General features: G+C 40.4%; 1 protein-coding gene across 1 annotated transcript; it reads right to left on the bottom strand.

The window, feature by feature from the left end:
• Positions 1-1,558: 1,558 nt before the first annotated feature.
• Positions 1,559-11,699, bottom strand: LOC136488253 (MADS-box transcription factor 23-like; the record flags this gene model as incomplete). Its single annotated transcript, XM_066485249.1, has 7 exons — positions 11,518-11,699; positions 8,013-8,088; positions 3,150-3,211; positions 2,198-2,297; positions 2,090-2,131; positions 1,929-2,012; positions 1,559-1,654 (listed from the first exon to the last, which is right to left on the bottom strand). Coding segments are annotated over exons 1-7 (642 nt in total), but the record flags the coding sequence as incomplete, so codon positions are not given.
• Positions 11,700-19,467: the final 7,768 nt, after the last annotated feature.

Genomic DNA, 19,467 nt, shown 5'->3' with positions numbered 1-19,467 from the left:
CGTTTATGGCCTCAAACAAGCAATTTACTCTCGGTTTATTATAATATATGAGGATAGATAACGGAATCTAGACACAAGTGACAGTGTAGTGCAGTGGTAGAGCAGCAGACACGCGAGAGAGAGGTCGTGAGTTCGAATCCCGCCGGCCGCGTTTGCCGCGAACTTTGCGCAAAAAATGCAGCAACTTTGATGGCCGGTGGCGCTGGATGAACGGGCCGAGTGTAAATCTTTGCCGAGTGCTTTTCCGGCACTCGGCAAAGGCTTCTTTGTCGATTAATTTTTTGCCGAGTGCCCTTTGCTGAGTGCGGCACTCGGCAAAGCCTTTGCCGAGTGTATTTCAGGCTTTGCCGAGTGCCGCAGGCACTCGGCAAAGTGCCGGTTTCCAGTAGTGACTTTTTCAATTCATTTTTGTATATTGTTAATTTCATCCGTGGGTCACTCGTTCGTGGACAATGCCTACCCATACAAAGGCGTAGACACCCAAAATTCACCGGTTTGTATATTGTTCATTCTGACCACGTGTTCGGCCCAACAACACTTATTAAAAAATTAGGATCTTGTTGTGAAGTTATGAAAAATTAGAAATCACACAGCAGGAAAAATCGTAAAGTAGAACTTGTTCATAAAAGATGTTTATGCAATGGGTAACCTGCAGACTCTACACCAGAAGCGTGTATGAGTATGATGAATACACTTGTGGATGTAAAACTTTACTAGATGAATCTTACACATGCTGACTCAGATACTTTACAAGTTTCATCCATGATCTGACAGGTATACCATCTTTTTACAGGACAATACAAAATAGACTTTCCAACAATCATACTGAGAAGAAAGTTTGATGGGATAATAATCTATTTTTGGTGGAACATTTGGAAGGAGAGAAACAGGCGAACTTTCCAACAAAAATCTTTAAACCCAAGACAGGTTGTGGGCTTGTGTAAAGATGATATTACCCAGTGCCGCATGGCAATGGAGACGCCAAATCAATAAGAACCAATGGAATGACGGAATCATAGCTGATGCAAGCTTCGTTTATGGCCATCGCCTAGCAGTTGAACAATCCAGGTTTTTTCAGTTGTCATGGACAGTTCAGTTCCAGTAGTTCTAGTTGTAAAAAGGTTTTGTTTCTGTTTTGCTTCCTGTTTTCGTGTGTAAAGGTTTTTCTTCTTATCATCTAATAAAATTTGCGGCAAAGCTTTTGCCATCCTTTCGAAAAAAAACAATCATACTGAATACTATAGACAAATGTGTCAAATGATACTGATGAGTACAATTAATGCAATTGTTTTCACAGCACTTGAACTTGAACAGTTGCAGGACTATTGATATAGCGCCTGTAGTAATGGTAAAGCCAACTCCAGCTTGTAAGCCCGCTCGTGATTCTCCCATTCAACGCAGTCAAAGCCGTCTGAAATTTCAGTGACTGGTCAACATATTATTTGATATGCACTGATATCAAACAAAAAAAATAGTTTGTCAGATTAGCATGAAACACTTACCTCAATGTTGGTTCTTCCAGTTCCTCTTTGGCTACGTGCTGTGGCTGGCCTAGCTCCAGACGAACTGAAGTTAAATCCTCATCTGGACCACCAATGTTGTACTCAGTACCAGAACTTTTATCTCCACCATCTACTCCTTGCTGTACATGCACCTAAGAAACAAAATAGGATTAAACTCGCAACATAATATTCAGAATGTGTTGGACCTACTGGTTGGGAGCTCAACTCTCCGTTTCCAAAAAAAAGGCCACTCATGCTATTCAATAGACGGGGTTCATGGCCTTTTCTTGACCTTGTGGTTGAAATTTTTTCCTCAACGAAATATCTCAGGGGAGGCATTCCCCTAGTTCAAGCTCTTCTAAAAACATATAGAAGAATATTTCTATTTCGGGTTTTTCTGTAATACTAGTTGTAATAGGATCCCACCTTTTTCTGCAAATTCATGTTCTCCTGGTGATTGATGTCAAAATGATGCTCTAGTTCCTTGTATTCTTGAAGCATAATGTTTTCCTGAAATTCAATTAGGGAGAGTTGACCATAATCTATTTAACAAAGTGGTTATGATGAAACTAGATAGATCAACTAACCCTCTTGTTCAACTCTTGAATTTGATTGATTATTACGCTATCCTGTGAAGAGAGGTGTTAATGACTCTCATCTGGTGATTGATCTCCACATCGGGAAGCAGATATTACCTTCTTTTTCCGAATGTTATGGAGGCTCATTTCCAGGTGGTTCTCTAAATTTTTCAACTCTTTTGCTTCCAGGCCAGAAAGATTTTGTCCCAGCAATTGCCTGCAGTATAGCTTATTGAGACAACGTATCATTCCAACTTTATTGCACACCAAAGTAATTTTTAAGTTTCTCTTAGATTTTTATTTGTGTGTTTCGACTTCCTAATGTATGTAACCTTTAGTATAACAAAAATGGACAGTCAGCTTTTGGTAGCATTTTATCTATGTTGATGCTCTCGTTTGTTATCATACAAAGTCATTCATTTTTCAAACATAGATTTTCAACATTATCGTTGTGCAGTGGTGCACTATACGATGTGAGAAGATCTGTCGTCCTTGTTTTCTATACGGCAGGTCCTAGGATGTCTGACCCTGGTATTAGAAAAGATTGACTCTATCTTGTCAGCATTTCTCGTGGGCAATGAATAGAATGCATGAAGCATGGATAATGGATAATGGATAATGGAACACATCTATCCGCTCAGAGTAAATTTTGATAGCACTTAATGGACATATGTTGGAATATTGTTTCACTGCTATATCCTTGCTTTTTACTCCTATTGTGCCACACTATTGTATCACTTACTAAAATGTCCGCATTACAACATTATCCTTGCTTTTTACGTTTTTAATTCTTCTCTCTTTCTGGGGAAATCAGAGAGCTCATTTATTACATACTAAAGTGTCCGCATTCATATTGGACATAACACCGAGACAGCATTACAGGTGAACAGCCATGTTGTTGGGGAATGGCAAGTAGTATTTTCTTCTTCCTCATGCTTATAATTAAACCATATTGTCGAGTTGTGGATGCACACTACTGAAATATGCTTGTTAGTTTCCAAACACTGCACATCCGTATAATTCAAAGGGGAGGGGAGGTGGGTCAAGGGGGGATGGGAAGGGATCATACATATGACTTTCTTGTAAGTTATGCAGTTGCTGCCTCAAGTTTGTTGCCTCAGCTTCCCAAAACTGCATGCAGGAACAGATAGCAAAGAAGCATACAGTTTATATCTTACTTTGTAAAATAAATACTGAAAATAGAAATGTATTTGAAGAAATGTGTGTACTACTTTAATTTTGCAACACTAACACTTTAACAGAAAGGCAAAAAAATGGGAGCAGTTAATTGTATCGTGAATAGGGGTGTAAATGGTATGGTTATTTCCAGAGAGAGTATCTAACCCAAGGGATTTAGATACTTAATCGATAATTTATATCCACTACTACATATTTGATTTTTAGCAACGCCTCTATTTTTTAATAGAGGCGGCTTAATTAATTTAGAGCCACCTCTACAAATCGGTCTCGAAACGAGCTGCCTCTACAAATTCATTTCGGCCGCTTCTACAAATGCTCCTATCTTTAGAGGCTGCTCTAAATGCAACCGCCTCTACAATTGGATTTCTAGAGGCGGCGGGATCTAGATCCGCTTTTAAAAATCAATTTGTTGAGACGGCTAGATCTAGAGCCATCTCTGAAAATGGTGCAGCATATTAAAATTCGAATTTTCAAATGACCTTGGATGTAGAAACGATCAAAAACAAAGTTATAGATCTCGAAGAGTTATACAACTTTATAGTTGACAACCTTTTCATTTAAAATCATCTATCCAAGAAAAACTACGTTTGCATTTCTCATATTTCAAATTTAAAATTTTCAAACGACCTCTACTGGAGAAACAACCAGAAGCAAAATTATAGTTCTTGACGATATCTACAACTTTGCAATTAAAAACTTTTTTCATTTGAATTTGTTTAGGATCCCAATGCTCAGTTTAAAATAGGATGTAGATAATATGAGGAGAATGAATATGCCTTATGAAGACTGCTGTCTTTTTGGTACAGTGGTTAGAGGAGTAACGCGTAATGCCTTAGGTCGCGGGATCGATCCCTTGTCGCCACAAAACGCACGTTTTTCGCGCAAAAAATCACGTAACTTTTGACTTTGAGCCTGGTGGGATCTCCTCTATTTAAAAAATTGCTCTTTTTTGGGCCTAGACTTATGATTTCTACACAATGATTTGTAGAGGTGGCTGTATTTCGAGCTGCCCCGACAAACTCTATTTCTAAGGCATCTTCTATTCCTAGCTGCCTGTAGAAATCAGATTTGTAGAGGCGACTAGATAACCACCTAGAGACTACAAATACTCTCAGTAGTAGTGATTTGAATCCATACGTTCAATACCTGCTGTATCCTAACTTGTTGATTGATCAAATCTATGAGGACAAACAATAGAACACTCTTATAATTTCACACCTGTTTCAGCAGATTGGCATTGCCATACCTCAGCTTAGGCCATGACATCTCACTCACTTATCAGTGCAACCCCGCCCTTTGCTGCTCTTCATATCTTGTTCTTACAGCAGTAGGGCTTACAGTTTGGCTTGATGGCTCCTCCAGCACCTTAGTTTACTGTTGGACATGATATAGGACCTCCTCTAGTCCAGATTCGCCGGGACCATACCTTGAACATTATACTTGGATTAGTGTCCCTTCTCTTGCCAAGCAGCCTTTAGTTTGACACGTCTATCACTCTATCTCTATGTTGTTTGACACCCTAGCGCTGTCTCACTTGACTCTGATGATCTGTTGGTGACTCGTCTTCAGGATTCCTCTACTGCTACAATGGCTGGTGTTGCTTCTTCGTGTATCTCTACCAAGGCCACCACTGTTACTGCTAAGCTTGACCAGGCCACATAGAAGCCTACAAAGACTGAGTCTGTTTTTTTTCTCCACATGGAGTCCACTCGGCTAGAGCTTTTACTTGCTTTTAGTATATAGAGTCTGCTACTCCTAAGGATTTTGAGAATTACCTTCAGGAGATTTCTAGTCTAAAGGATGAGGGCTTTGCTGCGGTACTCTCAAATAGCTGAGCTGTTCATTTAGTTAGATTGGATGATTGCGATCACATATTACCTCCTAGGAGGCAATATATATTTATTTAGTTTTTTTATAAAATAGGATAAATAAGAAAACATTTAGATATAATTTTTTTCTAGATTTATTGATGCATGCATGATTTGTTAGATGTGGTAAATCTTTTTATTTAGCAGCTTTGGACATGCCATATTTTGATTAGTGTGTTAGCTGTCCATGCATCTAACGTGTCTGTTTATAACTTTTCGTACGTGTTAGCATGTCCAAAGTTCACGGTTTTGTTATTCCCAATATCCATACGTGTTAGCATGTCCGAATTTCACGTCATGTAACACGCTAATCAAAATACAAGATTGTGGCCCTATAAGTTCCCAGCATGTACGTATGTGTTAACAAACCAACTTTGGACACATTACTTTAAACAAGCTTGATTGTGTTTAGTTTGTGAGTTTCTCAATCCCATCACAACTATTTGTTATAATGTTTTTTAAATGACAATGTACAAAGAGGTTTCATCCCTGCTCAGGCTTGCATGTGGTGCACGCTGATTGGATTGGTGATTTTTTTTCTTCATTTTTGAAAACTACGTGAAAAAATATCACCCGGATCAATTTTAAGATATCAGCCCTGATTTTATTATAATATCTTTGGTCGTACGTACTATTGGGGATCAACGACGAGTAGCTTAATGGAAGTTTGAATTCAGAGCAATTGTATGCACACAATGAGCAACTCATACCAAGTCAGCTCACAAGTGGCTCTAATGGATTGAGAATTTCAGATGGACCTCAAAGAAGCAAAGTTGAATTGGACAAGATTCGACTTAAGACAGAGCCAGAAAGTGCACTAGATTGTGCACTGTTTCAATCATTCAAAGGCAGCAGATGATCCTATGGCACTACGCAAGACTTCAACTCAGCCTGGCCAAGTTCCTATAGTGTTCACCATGTGATCCAGTGGTGTCTTTTTTGCGGCCTCCGGTAGATCATTTGGTGGAACTATGTAACAGCTAGTTCAAAGGTGGCCATGTGTACTGGTGACAACCATACGATCCTATATATGGCACTTTTGCGGGACTGGCAGATCATCTAGTGGAACTATGAAAAACCTGAGTTGCGTTGGCCATGCTTACTGGTGTTCACTGTATGTTCTAGTGGCATATCTTAGTGTTAGAGGTGGATCATCTGGTGAGGAATATTTTGGCATATTCTTTTCTAATCATAGGAAAACTGGGCAGTGTCGCATCACCATATGATTTGTCATAGGGTTTTGGTACCCAGTGGTTCATCCGGTGATCATTGTGTCTGCACACTTTTGTCCAATGGCTAGCAACCCGCCCGTGGGCTATATATATGTTTACACTTGGTCACTTGGATGTGTCTTCACCTTGGGATTGAGGGACTTTGTGAAGGGTGTGAGGCCATTTCAAGTCAATGAGAGCGCTTAGGAGACATCTTTGTGTGCATCCTTGAGATCTTTGGCTTGCAGATTCATCAAGTCGAAGTTGGAGACTTGTTACCCATGGTATTTTCCACCACCTAGACGGCCCACAAGAGCATTAGGTGACCGTCTTGGTGTAGTTCTTATTTGGAAGGATCCTACCTTTGTGCTCGGCTGTCAATCTAGAGTGGAGACTGAGGCTTGGTTTGTCAAGGGAGCTTAACTGTGGTCTTGGTGACATAAAGGTGATCCAACGTGGATTAGGAGATAGTCACAACTATCTGAGACCAAAGGGGGAAAATCCGGTTGCCTATTGTCCTCTTGTTTCATTCATGAGCATTGCTTTTGTTGCTTATCTCGTATGTGTTTGAACCTTTGTGTGAAGCTTATCATGGACTTGTTTTTGTCTTAGTATGTTGTTCTCCATAGTTTATATTTTTGCACACCTAATGGTCTATTGCTAGTGTGATCATGCCTTAAGACTTGGCTTAGTGTGTTGGCCCTAAGGATTGATCTTAGGTGATCCTCTATTTCTAGGTATTGTTAGTGCAAGTGGGTTAAGTTAGATTTGAAAATAGGTTCCGATTTGCATTAATTTTTAGAGTCCCGATTCAACCCCCTCCCCCCTCTGGGCCACCCAATTCTTATATTGTATCGTTGTTCTATGTATCTTCTATAATAATGAAGTTCTGTAGAAATGTGGTTAGAATATTAATTCCTTACATATTCTGGTTTTGTTAGTCTAATGGATCCTTAATTATGTTTTGTATATAATTGCCACAGCATTAGTCAACATACATTTTAGGACTGCTCTCTAGCTAAGTTGGTTAGATGATTCTAGGAGCACTCATCGGGTCCTGAGTTCGACTTCCTGTGGGAGCGAATTTCAGACTAGGTTTGATTATACTGGGGGAACTCTGCTCCACAGTCTTTCTTTTAAAAAAACATACATTTTAGGACTCTGTTTAAGATTTTCTATGATTCAATTATGTAATCCCTTGGTAATGAATATTATTTAAGGATAACAATAATAATGTAAAAGTCTACAGTAAAAAGGTTTACTTAGTTGCCACATATATATGTGATTGCTCTGACTACCTAGCCTGCTTGGCTGTGCTGCCTTCAGCTTATGCGCGGCTGCAGCTGCAGGAACTTCTTCTCATGAGTTACTGTAGGAACAGCCGAAATAAGTGCAGCAATAGCTGCAGCGAACATGATTTTTGCAATTCTGAGCTTTCTGGACTCCTAAACATATAAGCTGTTTAAGATCAATTATTAAGCATGTGGCTTAACTAACCGATTGGTGAAAAGAACCACAACATGCATAATGTGGATTGAAAGAAGTTACGGAAAATTCTGCCTACTATTATATACTAACATAAAAGTAATGCGTCAATATGAACCCTAATGATGCGAATCACTTAAAATTAATATTGATAGTATTGCACAAGACCTTAGATTCAGTGCTCGCGCTCATGAGTTGACTGCCCTCTTTTGTATCCTGGTATCTTTCGACAATAGATCTTGTGCTGGTCAAACACAACGAGCAACCATGTCATTTTATCAAATAAACTATTGTTAGCTCAAAAATAAAAGGAAGTTCACATTACGAGTAAATTTGCTGTAATGTTACGAATTTATGTAAGTTTCTACCATAACTGCAAGTTTCTAAAACTAAAGTTCGCATTATGATATACATGGCATTCTTCTAATTTAACCTTAATTACCTCAAATACTGACTGTAAGCTAATGAGATGATGTTTGATATTACAAACAGAGTGACGAGTTGATAAAAAAGAAGTGGACTTTCTATTGGCAACAGTAAATTGATTACTTTGTCTAATGGCTATGGCTTGGTTTTGAGACATGTAGATAGTTTTAATGAATTATATATAGTTTTGTTTTCTCTATAATTTCAGTCTTTTATTTAGTTCTCAAATCTTAAGTAGGGGCCTTGATTTGAGGGCCTTTGCTAGAGTTGCTATCTGAACAGATAATTGAATATGAGAGATCCAACAGAAAATAAGAACTTGTCAACTGCAATGGTAAATGGAGAGAAAGGAAGAAATTATATCCCTAGAATTGGCATATTGTTTTATTTGAAATAAAATCCATTTTCTAATCAGAGAGTATTAAAGAATTATATATATGATTTTATCCTCGACCATCTTTGTTCTAGAATATGGGCCTGTTTGGTTGGGCTCCACCAGTGCAAAAAGTGAATCCTAATCTGAGATTCATCTGGATCCACGGTGGAGCAGCTCCACCGTGGATCTAGGATTCACTGAAGTGTTTGGTACAGCTCTAGCTCCCTCTCTATCTCACTTCCACCTGGGCCCATCACTACGGGAATCAAGATATTTGCCGAGTGCCCTGGCACTCGGCAAAGCCTAAAAAACACTCGGCAAAGGGTTTGCCGAGTGTCGACACTCGGCAAACGACACTCTGCGAATTTTAGTCGGCAAACAGACTTTGCCGAGTGTTTTTTATCGGACACTCGGCAAAGCCTTTACCGAGTGCCGAAAAAGCACTCGGCAAAGATTTACGCTCGGCAAAATAAAAATGCGAAAAAACCCAAAAATAATAGCAAAAATTTTCAAAAAAAAAATTCGGGTGAGGCCGCCACCGGCCAGCGCATGCCCGTCTCCATCGAAGTCGCTGCATTTTTTGCGCTAAATTTGCGGCTAACGCGGCCGGCGGGATTCGAACTCACAACCTCTCCCTTGCGTGTCTGCTGCTCTACCACTGCACTACACTGTCACTTGTATCTAGATTCCATTATCTATCCTCATATATTATACTAAACCGAGAGTAAATTGCTTGTTTGAGGCCCTAAACGAATTCAAATCAAAAAGTGGTCAACTACAAAGTTTCATAACTTTTCGAGATCTACAATTATCATTTAGGAAGTTTTTCCATCCGAGGTCGTTTGAAAAATTCGAATTTCAAATTTTAGAGATTCGAACGTAGTTTTGCATGATAAGATGATTTCAAATGAAAAAGTTGTCAACTACATAGTTTCATAACTTTTGGAGATCTACAATTTTCATTTAGAAAGTTTTTTCCATCCGAGGTCTTTTGGAAAATTCAAATTTTAAAATTTTCAAATTCAAACGTCGTTTTTGCATGACAAGATGATTTCAAATCAAAATGTTGTCAACTACAAAATTTTATAACTTCTCAAGGTCTACAAAGTTTATTTTGGTAATTTGTTCATCCGACATAGTGGTAGTAACATTGTTCACAAATCTTATATATCTCTCTTCTACTTTCATGAAACTAATGAGAGATATGAGAGATGTAGATTTTATGAACAACGTTATTGTCGCTTTGTCAAATGAAGAAATGACCAAAATAAATTTTGTAGATCTTGAGAAGTTATACAACTTTGTAGCTGAAAAGTTTTTTCATTTGAATTCATTTAGGGCCTCAAAAATTGCTTTGAAAAACTGATTTGCCGAGGGCCAAAAAAATACACATGGCAAAATGCCTCTTTGCCGAGTGCCAGAAAAAAGGCACTCGGCAAAGACGCATTTTGCGTGTGCCGAAAAATAGCACTCGGCAAAATACATATTTGCCGAGTGCCAGCAAAAAGGCACTCGGCAAAGACGCATTTTGCCGTGTGCCGAAAAATAGCACTCAGCAAAGACGCATTTTGTCGAGTGTTTTTTTTTGCCGAGTGTATTTTATTTGGCACTCGGCAAAGACCGTCTTTGCTGAGTGCCCAATAAAATACACTCGGCAAAGTGCCGGTTTCCGGTAGTGCATGCGTCTGGGTGCAAAATACAAAAAAAAATCATAGCCTTCTTCTTCCTCCGGCAGACGTTCGTGCAGTTAAGAGCCGGAGTCGCGGCCTCGCCGGGCGCGGCCATGACAGGAGCGGGCACGGTGGCCCCGGCCCCCGCCAGCGGGGGCGCGGCCCTGACCGGCAGGCTTGCGAGCGTGGCGGTGCTGCCTCGCCGGGGGCGTGGGCGGGACGGCTGGCCGGCGGGGGTGCGGTGCGGCCGGCGTGGAGGCTCGGTAGGGTCTTTGTGACGGAGCTCGGGAGGAAGAAGCGAGGAGAAGAAAATGAATCGAACCATTTTTCTGTGTAACGAGTGGCATGGTGGGTAATTTTTTTCAACTCCACCAAACTTAGATTTGGTAGAGCACCCCTTGAGCTGCTCCGTCAATTTGGTGAATGTGGGGGGCTGAACCATCATTTTGGTGAAGCAGATCCACGGTGGAGCTGCTGGATTCAAAATCGTTTGGCTACAAAAGTTGGATCCAGATCTGATTTTAGTGAACCTGGAGCTGGTGGAGCTCTACCCAGCAGGGCTGATATATAGATCATGCAATCGTATTGCAGACATTATTCAAGTACAAGATTAAGCAGTTTTCCTATCAATAAAAGCTTGTAGTTCATTCGATATTCCAAATATTTCTGATATATATACGTTCATACATATGCTAAGTGTTTTCAGCTGGCTGAATCATATCGCTTATTAAGATAGGAAAAACTACGTTGTTACTGCTTCAACTTACTAGTAAACGTTGTCAGGTTATAATTTGCACATGCATTAGTTAGCTAATGTTGCATGCATCTACGACTGCATTGCACGCGGCTATTTGATTTATGCTTGATCAAATATATATACAGAAAAATACTAATTTTTATGATGCGTAATAAATATCATTAGCTTAGTAGGGAAATATCTATTTTATAATAAAAATATTTAATTTGGTGATATGAATGTTGATATTATTATTTTTAAAAATCTAGTTAATTAAAATTTAACTCCTTAAAAAGAGAGATAGGCATTATTGTTTTATAATGGAGAGAGTACATATGTGTTGTCCGAAATACATACGAGAATTGAACAGTTATCAGATTGTTTGACTCAGTGAAACGATGTTTCATCCTGTGAATACTTCGAGGCCGGGGAGTTGAAACTGGAACAAGAATAATCAAATATTACCTGGTGCTGGAGTAGTCGTAGAGGCGACCTGCGCTAGAGAAGACGAGAACGCCGACCTGCGCATCGCAGAGGACGGCCAGCTCCCTAGCCTTCTTGAACAGCCCACTCCTCCGCTTAGAGAAGGTCACGTGCCGGCTCGTCTTGTCCTCGATCGGCTTGATAACTGTCTTTCCCCTAACCATGATGGCACACGGAGCTCAGCTCACTCGGAGATTAATCTGCTGAGCAAGTCCGATCGATCAGGAAGCAGCTGGATCTGGAGACTAGCTAGCTAGTAGAGAGAGGAGAAGGGGAAGAAGAAGAAGAATAGAGGGGGAGAGGGAGAGAGAAATGCCTTGTTATTGCCTTATTGGTATCTGCACCATACTCTAGTAGGTTTGGAAATTAGGAGTTTAGGACTACGTACCTGCGAGCTTTTTAAAGCTGGTATGCGGTATCGATCTGTTCTCTGTCTTTGGTCTCCTCTCCTTCCTTCCCATTGGTGACCGACACGTGCAGAGCACTGCACTACTGCTGCGTGCACATGCTCCTTGAACTTGAAAAGTTTGACATATCTTTTTTTTAAAAAAAAGGTATGAAGATTAGCTAGGTAACTGCTCCACTAGTTGCTTAATTGATGGATGTTGCCTTCTCCAAAATTTGTTTTAGGTGTCGTACAATATGGATATATATATATATACACACACACACACGTCACACATTTGCTTACATTGAGGATATAGGGACAACAAGAAAAGAGAAGAGGAAGTTTTGCAAGAGCCCGACTCGGCATACGTGTTGATGCAAATCTGGTCCTACATCTAAAGAGGTAGCTCGCTCGTGGATCAACTTGTAGCGGCATGGATGGAATCCCAAACCAGTCTAGCCGGTTTCGAAAGACTCGCCACGGAAACCTAAAAACACCTCCAGGATGGGACCACACAGGAGCGGCGCACCTAGCAGACCAACTAGGTTGTCATCTCATATATATCATGGATACGAGAGAAGCATAGCAGATGCTTTGAAATTGTAAGGTAGAAAAGATAAAAAGGTAGATTTGTATTGTTACATGCGATGTGATTACATACCTGCAATTGGTCGTGGCCCTTTATATTTATAGGGTCGATGGACTTATCTTGTTGGGAGATGAAACTCTTATAAAAACTATGTCAGAATACAACTTTAATCCAACTCGATTTCCGGTGACCAAAACCAGCATAACCAGTTTCCCGTGGGCATGGATCTGCCCAAAACCGTAATTCTCTCATTGGAACTTTAATTTGAGTGTTATATATGTGCATTTCGATCATAATGGTGAAGTGCAATTTGTAGTTTGACAAATTTGCATAAGTGGAAAATTGGCTAGGCCATGTTTTCCCTGAACAGTCGGGATTTGCCAATTTTAGATGCAAACAACATGTTAGGAGAATTGTAAAGAAAATGGGACCAATGGCCTGTTTTAAATAAATCACTGTAATATGCAGGAGGCTTATAATTAACGGCGTGGCACCCGGCAAAGGCTGACGGCAGCTGGCCGCCGTCAAGCCGGACACTTTTGCCGGCGGCCATATTTTGCCGAGTGGCCGGCACCCGGCAAAAACCAATTTTTGCCGACGGCTGGAATTTGCCGAGTGCCCGCACCCGGCAAAGGCTGCTTTGCCGGAGGCCTTTATTTACCGGGTGCCGCTAGGCCTGGCACCCGGCAAAGAATTTCTTTGCCGGGTGCCCGATAAAAAGCACCCGGCAAATTTTTTTGCTCCCGGCAAATCAGCCGTTTCCTGTTGTGCGTGCTTTACAATTGACCATCATCCCATCATATGACGCCTAGGTACACTGGTTTATTTTCTTTTGTAGCTAAATTAGATTGTATTGTTAAACCTTTATTTATAAAGTGGAAGAAATGACATGTCATGGATGTCTAACAAAATCTCAGTGACCTGATTAGGGCTTTTATCTTGCCCCTATATCTTGACGCCATTGCTAGTCCTTCTACCTTGGCCTCCAATAAATCCCCTGAATCTGTGGCATGGGCTTCATATATATTCCGCTGGAACACAAACTTTTTAAGGCTTATCCTTAATGGTAATGATATCCTCAGACACCAAAATGGGTTGTTTCCATATCTATTGCTTTCACTCAAACCTTGTGGGCAACCACCTTCCCATCTTTTACGTTCGTCGGGGCGTATTGTTTTTGTTCCTATGGTTGAGCAGCATGTACTTGAATTCAATTCCGCTTTTTATTTATTCATTCAGCTGGTTCAACTAGTTAATTCAACATTGGAGTATTCAATTAAATGCTCAAGAAGTCTGCCGTCAACTTGATTTGGCACTTAGTGTTAAAGTCCGATGCCGGGCCTATATTATAATCGCTGGCACATGACACATAATACTGTTTACAGCCATGCCAGGACACATCTTTACTGGTATAATAACATACTATAGTTAGCTCGATCTGCTTATCTTCTGAGCAGCCGTACTACTAGATGCTTTCACATAATAATCGATCTTATCAACTACTTGTACCAGCTACATGATGTACGGCAGTACGCACAAACCGAAAGATGCCCCCTCTCAAAACAAGTACCCGAATACGGGGTAAGCGGCCGAACAGGGCCACTATAGTTAGCTCGATCTGCTTATCTTCCGAGCAACCGTACTACTAGATGCTTTCACATAGTAATCGATCTTATCAACTACTTGTACCAACTACGTGATGTACGGCAGTACGCACAAATGTACGGATACCTGACATCATACGCGAAGACAAAAAAATCTAGTAGACCAGGATCACAGCCTCGAAATCTAAATGGTCAATTACGTTTGGCACATGGCATGTGGCTACATTATGTCGACATGTCTTTTCTCTGAATGACATCCACCACAGTAGATACATAATTTTTTGGTGATATGTGACGAAAATTTTTCATCATGGATTAACATGTTCCTTGTAATGTTTGGTATCACCAACCGCACTAAAGGTCTCTTTTCTTTTTCTTTTCTTTTTTCTTTTATGGTTCCTTTTCTATTCAATTCGTTTTCATTTCAAATAGTATTTCGTATATGTATTATATGCTACTATTGTATATCCATAAACTATACATATATTTCAAAATAAGAATGAAACTAATTAATAAGAGCTTATATATTACAATGAGATCATTCCCATTCATCAAGTTAATACAAACCATAATAATTTAAACCAAGTTAATACAAACTAGATGTTCAAGTACTAGTACACACCAAAGTTCATGCAAACATAAGTAGATCACCAAGCTTAACTACTTTGTACTATGAACTCGGCGAAGTGTAGGTCACCGATGTAGTATGCTAAAATATCTTCGATGTAGAGCAACGCATTAAATAGTGCATTCTACCTTGCTTCACAAGTATGAGCATAGGGTCTACTAACAACGATTAGCGGTGGTCGAGAAGTGGTTGCGTAAGAATCTCTTTTAGTCACAGGCAACTTGTTCTGAAATCCTTGTGTAGTGAGTGTTGGTCTTTCCACGGCATACCAATTATAACCCAAATGATACATTATCTGGTTTAGAATGGCTTCAAAGCTGCAGCCTGCGTAGGTTAAGTCATAGTCTTTAACCTGTAAGTGTTGACAAAAAATGGATATGAGAACCAAACCTGTAGACATAATAATAAATATAAGCTATGCGATCCACTTCGAGTTACCACATCATTTCGGTTGTTTCGAGCAATATGTGCACAAAAGCCCGAAACATCATGAAAGGAGGCCGCATCTATGGCTTGTACCTTCATGGTTGATAATGTAGGCAGATTGTACCCAATATTCGCAAGCGTTATTAAACATGCATGACAGCATATTTTTCTACAGTAGTTTTGAGGGATACCTTCATTCCCGTCTCTAAAATTTGTACCACACCTCTACCCCTCCTAGCGGTGATGGAAAAGCCAATTCGACATTGGATGAATCGTCCATTTTCTACATCGAAGCTCTCAACATTCATGTCATCAGCCCCGAAATTTGAGAGTGTCTCTTTGAACCAATAGATCAACTCAATTATCTACGGTACATTTAAGAATCACATATATACATATCAGAAACTATATATATGTACAAGCGTATTTAAAACATATTAATTTACTGAAAAACTATATTGTTGCTTACTATGTTGGGATGATTGCACGCTACATTTGGCAATATTGGATCGAATCCTTGATTATGACAATAGCCCCAACCTGATATATCCAGCGAAGGGAGACGTCCGGCCATCTCTTCTCACTAAAGCCAATATATCAAAATTGATATATATATACAAAATATCAAAATTCATATCACTGAAGTCAATATTTTTCATATACCAAAATTCATATCACTAAAGACAATATATCAAAATTCATATCACTAAAGTCAATCTTTTTTCATATAACAAAAATCATATATCAAAATATATAACTAAAGTCGATATATCAAAATATATATTTTCTATACAAATGTATCACTAAAGTCAATATATAAAAATTCATATCACTAAATCCATATATCAAAATTGTTCTATTTTTTCTACATATATTGTCTACAACTTTATATTTTCTATTTTCTAAACTATGCAAATGACGGCGGACGAGGACGAGTACCTGGACGGGGACGAGGACGACAGCGGCACCACACAGTGGGGTAGGGTCCTGGACGGGGATGACGAGGACGGCGGCGCACGGTGTGGAAGGGACCTTGTAACACCCTAAAATTTGCAACATTTTAAAATAGGTGAATATGATTTAATTATGCATTTTGTGAGCATTTGAATTTAGAAAAGTAATCATTTTTATTAAAACTAAAAGTTAAATATAAAATCAACACATGTATGTGCATTCATGTTGCTGCATATTAATTTTTGTAGTGTGTGTTGAAACCAAACTTCAAATTGGTTTAAATTTGATTTGAATTTGTTTTGGGAATTTGGAAAAAGAAAATGAAAGAGATTTCTTTCCCTTCCCCTCTTTCCTCCCTGATTTCAGCCCGAGCAGGCCCAACACCCTTCCTCCCTCTCTCTTTTCTATTTTTTTCTGCGGCCCAGCGCCTGGTTTCTCGGGCCTGCTCTATCTCCTCCCCACTTGGGCCAGGGCGCCACTTCGGGCCGTCTTCTCCTGGCTTGGCCCAGCACGTCACCGTGGCTAGCCAAGCAGAAGGCCCGCGCAAGCAGCCGCCCCTCTCTTCCTCTGGTTCGCTGACCGCTCGGTCCCACGCCCTCCCTCGCCGACTGGTGGGTCCACCCTGTCGGTTTTCTCCTACCTTGAGTCGGCTTCGAGCCGGACTATATCCGCGACTGGGAGTCCGTGGCCGCGCCGCTTCCTTCTCGATTCAGCGTGCGCCCCACGCCTCGCCCCTCTTAAATACCGCCGAGTTGTGCCACCTCCCTATCCAAACCCTAGAGCAAGCGTCGTCCCTGCTCTAGCCCGTAGTAGTTGTATCCCTAAGCACCGTCGTCGCCGAGTTTGTTTCGCGATTTCATCGCGTCAACACCTCCGTAAGCACGTTGCCGAGCTTTGTGTCAGTTCTGCGAACTGCCGAGCCCCTTTTCTCTCTTTCTCTCGCTCTGTTTTGCTTACCTCGTGTCGTCGGGTTGTACAGGAGCTCCGCCGTCAGCCACCCCGAGCCGCCCGTCGTCGTCACGCCTTCTCCACCTGCGAAAAGCCTGTTGGTGAGTTCGCGATCATCTCCTCTCGCTCCCCGTACTTCTCCCGAGTCTAACCGTGGCCTAAATCGTCGGATTCGTGAACTCCGGCGAGCTCCCCTGCTCTCCGGCCATGGCGCCGCCGCGCTCGGTCCTGTTGCCGACCGGCCAGCCTTCTTCTCCCCCTTCCCTTCTAATCTAAGCCGTTCGGTTGAGATCCGACGGCCCAAAAAAGATGATACCCCTTCGCTGCCAATCTTTCAAATACGCCCTTATAATTATTCCCTAATCTAACCCGCAGTCCAAAGCATGTTTCCAGATTTCGTTTTCTCTTTATAAAAGCGTATTTTGATTCGGTTTTATTGAAATACGTTTTCAGTTATTCACAGTTTTGCCATTCAACTTGTTTTAGCCATAAAATCTCCGTTTTAACTCTGATTTGATCCGTTCAAGTTGCGTTAGGTTCGTAATCAAGTAATCTACATGTTTATGTTACTGTAAACTGGATTTTCAACTTTCAAATTTCGAGAGTAGATTTAATCTATTATTTTGCTAAAGGAAAGCTTGTTTAATCCATAACTTTTCTGTTTTAGATCTGATTTTTGTGATCTTCGCGTCTGTGTGTTCATAGCGAGACGTAGATTCGTTTTCCAAACAGTTCATCTTGATTCTTTGCTGTTAGTGTACTATTCTAATCTATAGCCTTGTTTGCTTTGCATGATTGTTCATGGATGCTTGTATGTTGCTATGGTTATCGAGTATAGACGGTGAGCAGTTCTCAGAAGATCAAGGGTACGACTTTGACGAGCAGGACCAGCAGGAGTACGTTGCTCAAGGCAAGTATAGCATGGGATCATCCTTGTTTCCTATACACTTTAATTCAATAAATTCATGTTGCATGTGTCTTTTTGTTAGGAATTTCCTAGAATTGGACTATTGCCTTGTCACCTATGGGTTATGCATATGGGTAGCTTTGCTTGAGCTTAGTTAAACCATGATCTTGTAACTTGACTAATGGTATATGCAATAAATATAAAATGTGACTTTTTAGCAACATGGAAACAGGGGGCTGGAGTGTTTAGCTACTTTCTAAATGCTTCAGATTCCTCTCCGTAAGGACTTATCTGTAAGTGATTATCCGGGACTTACAGTACAGCTGTGAGAGCTACATGGCTCTAGCTTTAGCTCAGTATGAGGACCTTTTCTAGCTTGTTAGTGGTTACCTTTATTGGTGTAAGAATGGCTTGACGAATCTGGTATAGGACAGCCTCTACTTTTATGTGTATAGCCGTGAAGGAATTGTGCCATTTGACAGGGGGTTCCTATAACTATTTGCTGAGTGAATCTAATGGCCCTAACTTGTTAGATGAACCTTTGAAAGGCTTCATAGTGACCCCTGTCTGCTCACCTTAGAAGTGTTTTAGGAGTTATAAACCTGGGCATATGGGAATCGCGACTCACAGTGAAAGTGTACAACCTCTACAGAGTGTAAAGCTGGTTTATCAGCCGTGCTCACGGTCACAAGCGGCCTTGGAACATTTATGGAATAGATGATCACTAAGTAATATTTGTTTATGCTATTCATTACTCATGTTTACATTTGATCATGTGTTCTACTTTGGGAACTGAAACACCTTGATGCTACTCATAAGCTAAAATTGTGATAACTAAAAGCTGACCGCTGTTAAACCTGTGTCTAGCCTTTTGAGCCTCATGAACCCCGTGTTACACTTGTTGAGTACGACATGTACTTACGCTTGTTTATTTTCATTATTTGGATGAAAATCTCGGATGGGTAACAGATGACCTTGAGAATGAGGATTTTCCTGAGGACTACTAGACTTGTGATCAACCAGTCGATGTCCCTGTGAATTGGAGCTTCCGCAATAGATCTTTTTATTATTTTCCGCTATACTTATGTAATAACTCTGTCTTATTCGTGATATAATAAACATTGGTGATGATACTATTCATAATTTGTCGGCTTATGTGTGTGACTGATCTCTGGGCGCACATAAGGTTTTGCACCCCATTTTATCCTTAAAATTAGGTGTGACAGATTGGTATCAGAGCCATGTTGATTGTAGGACGCAAGCCTAGTTAGCAATGGTCATTTTTAGCTTCTTTTGCTTCACTCATTTCATGCTTTCTATCACACCCTTGTTATTTGCTAAAGTTTTATGCTTCTTTTGCCTTATTCTATTATGAAAATTATTGCTTCTAATCTAACCTAACTAAATCTAATTCTGTAGATGCCTCGTGCCCACAAGATTGCCCGCATGAGCACTGGAGGGTATTACCCGCCACAAGGTTTGTCCATG

This window comes from Miscanthus floridulus, chromosome 10 (assembly GCF_019320115.1).
Source record: "Miscanthus floridulus cultivar M001 chromosome 10, ASM1932011v1, whole genome shotgun sequence".
Lineage (NCBI taxonomy): Eukaryota > Viridiplantae > Streptophyta > Magnoliopsida > Poales > Poaceae > Miscanthus > Miscanthus floridulus.
The sequence above is the reverse complement of the archived record's forward strand: the minus strand, read 5'-3'. Positions and strand labels throughout refer to the sequence as shown.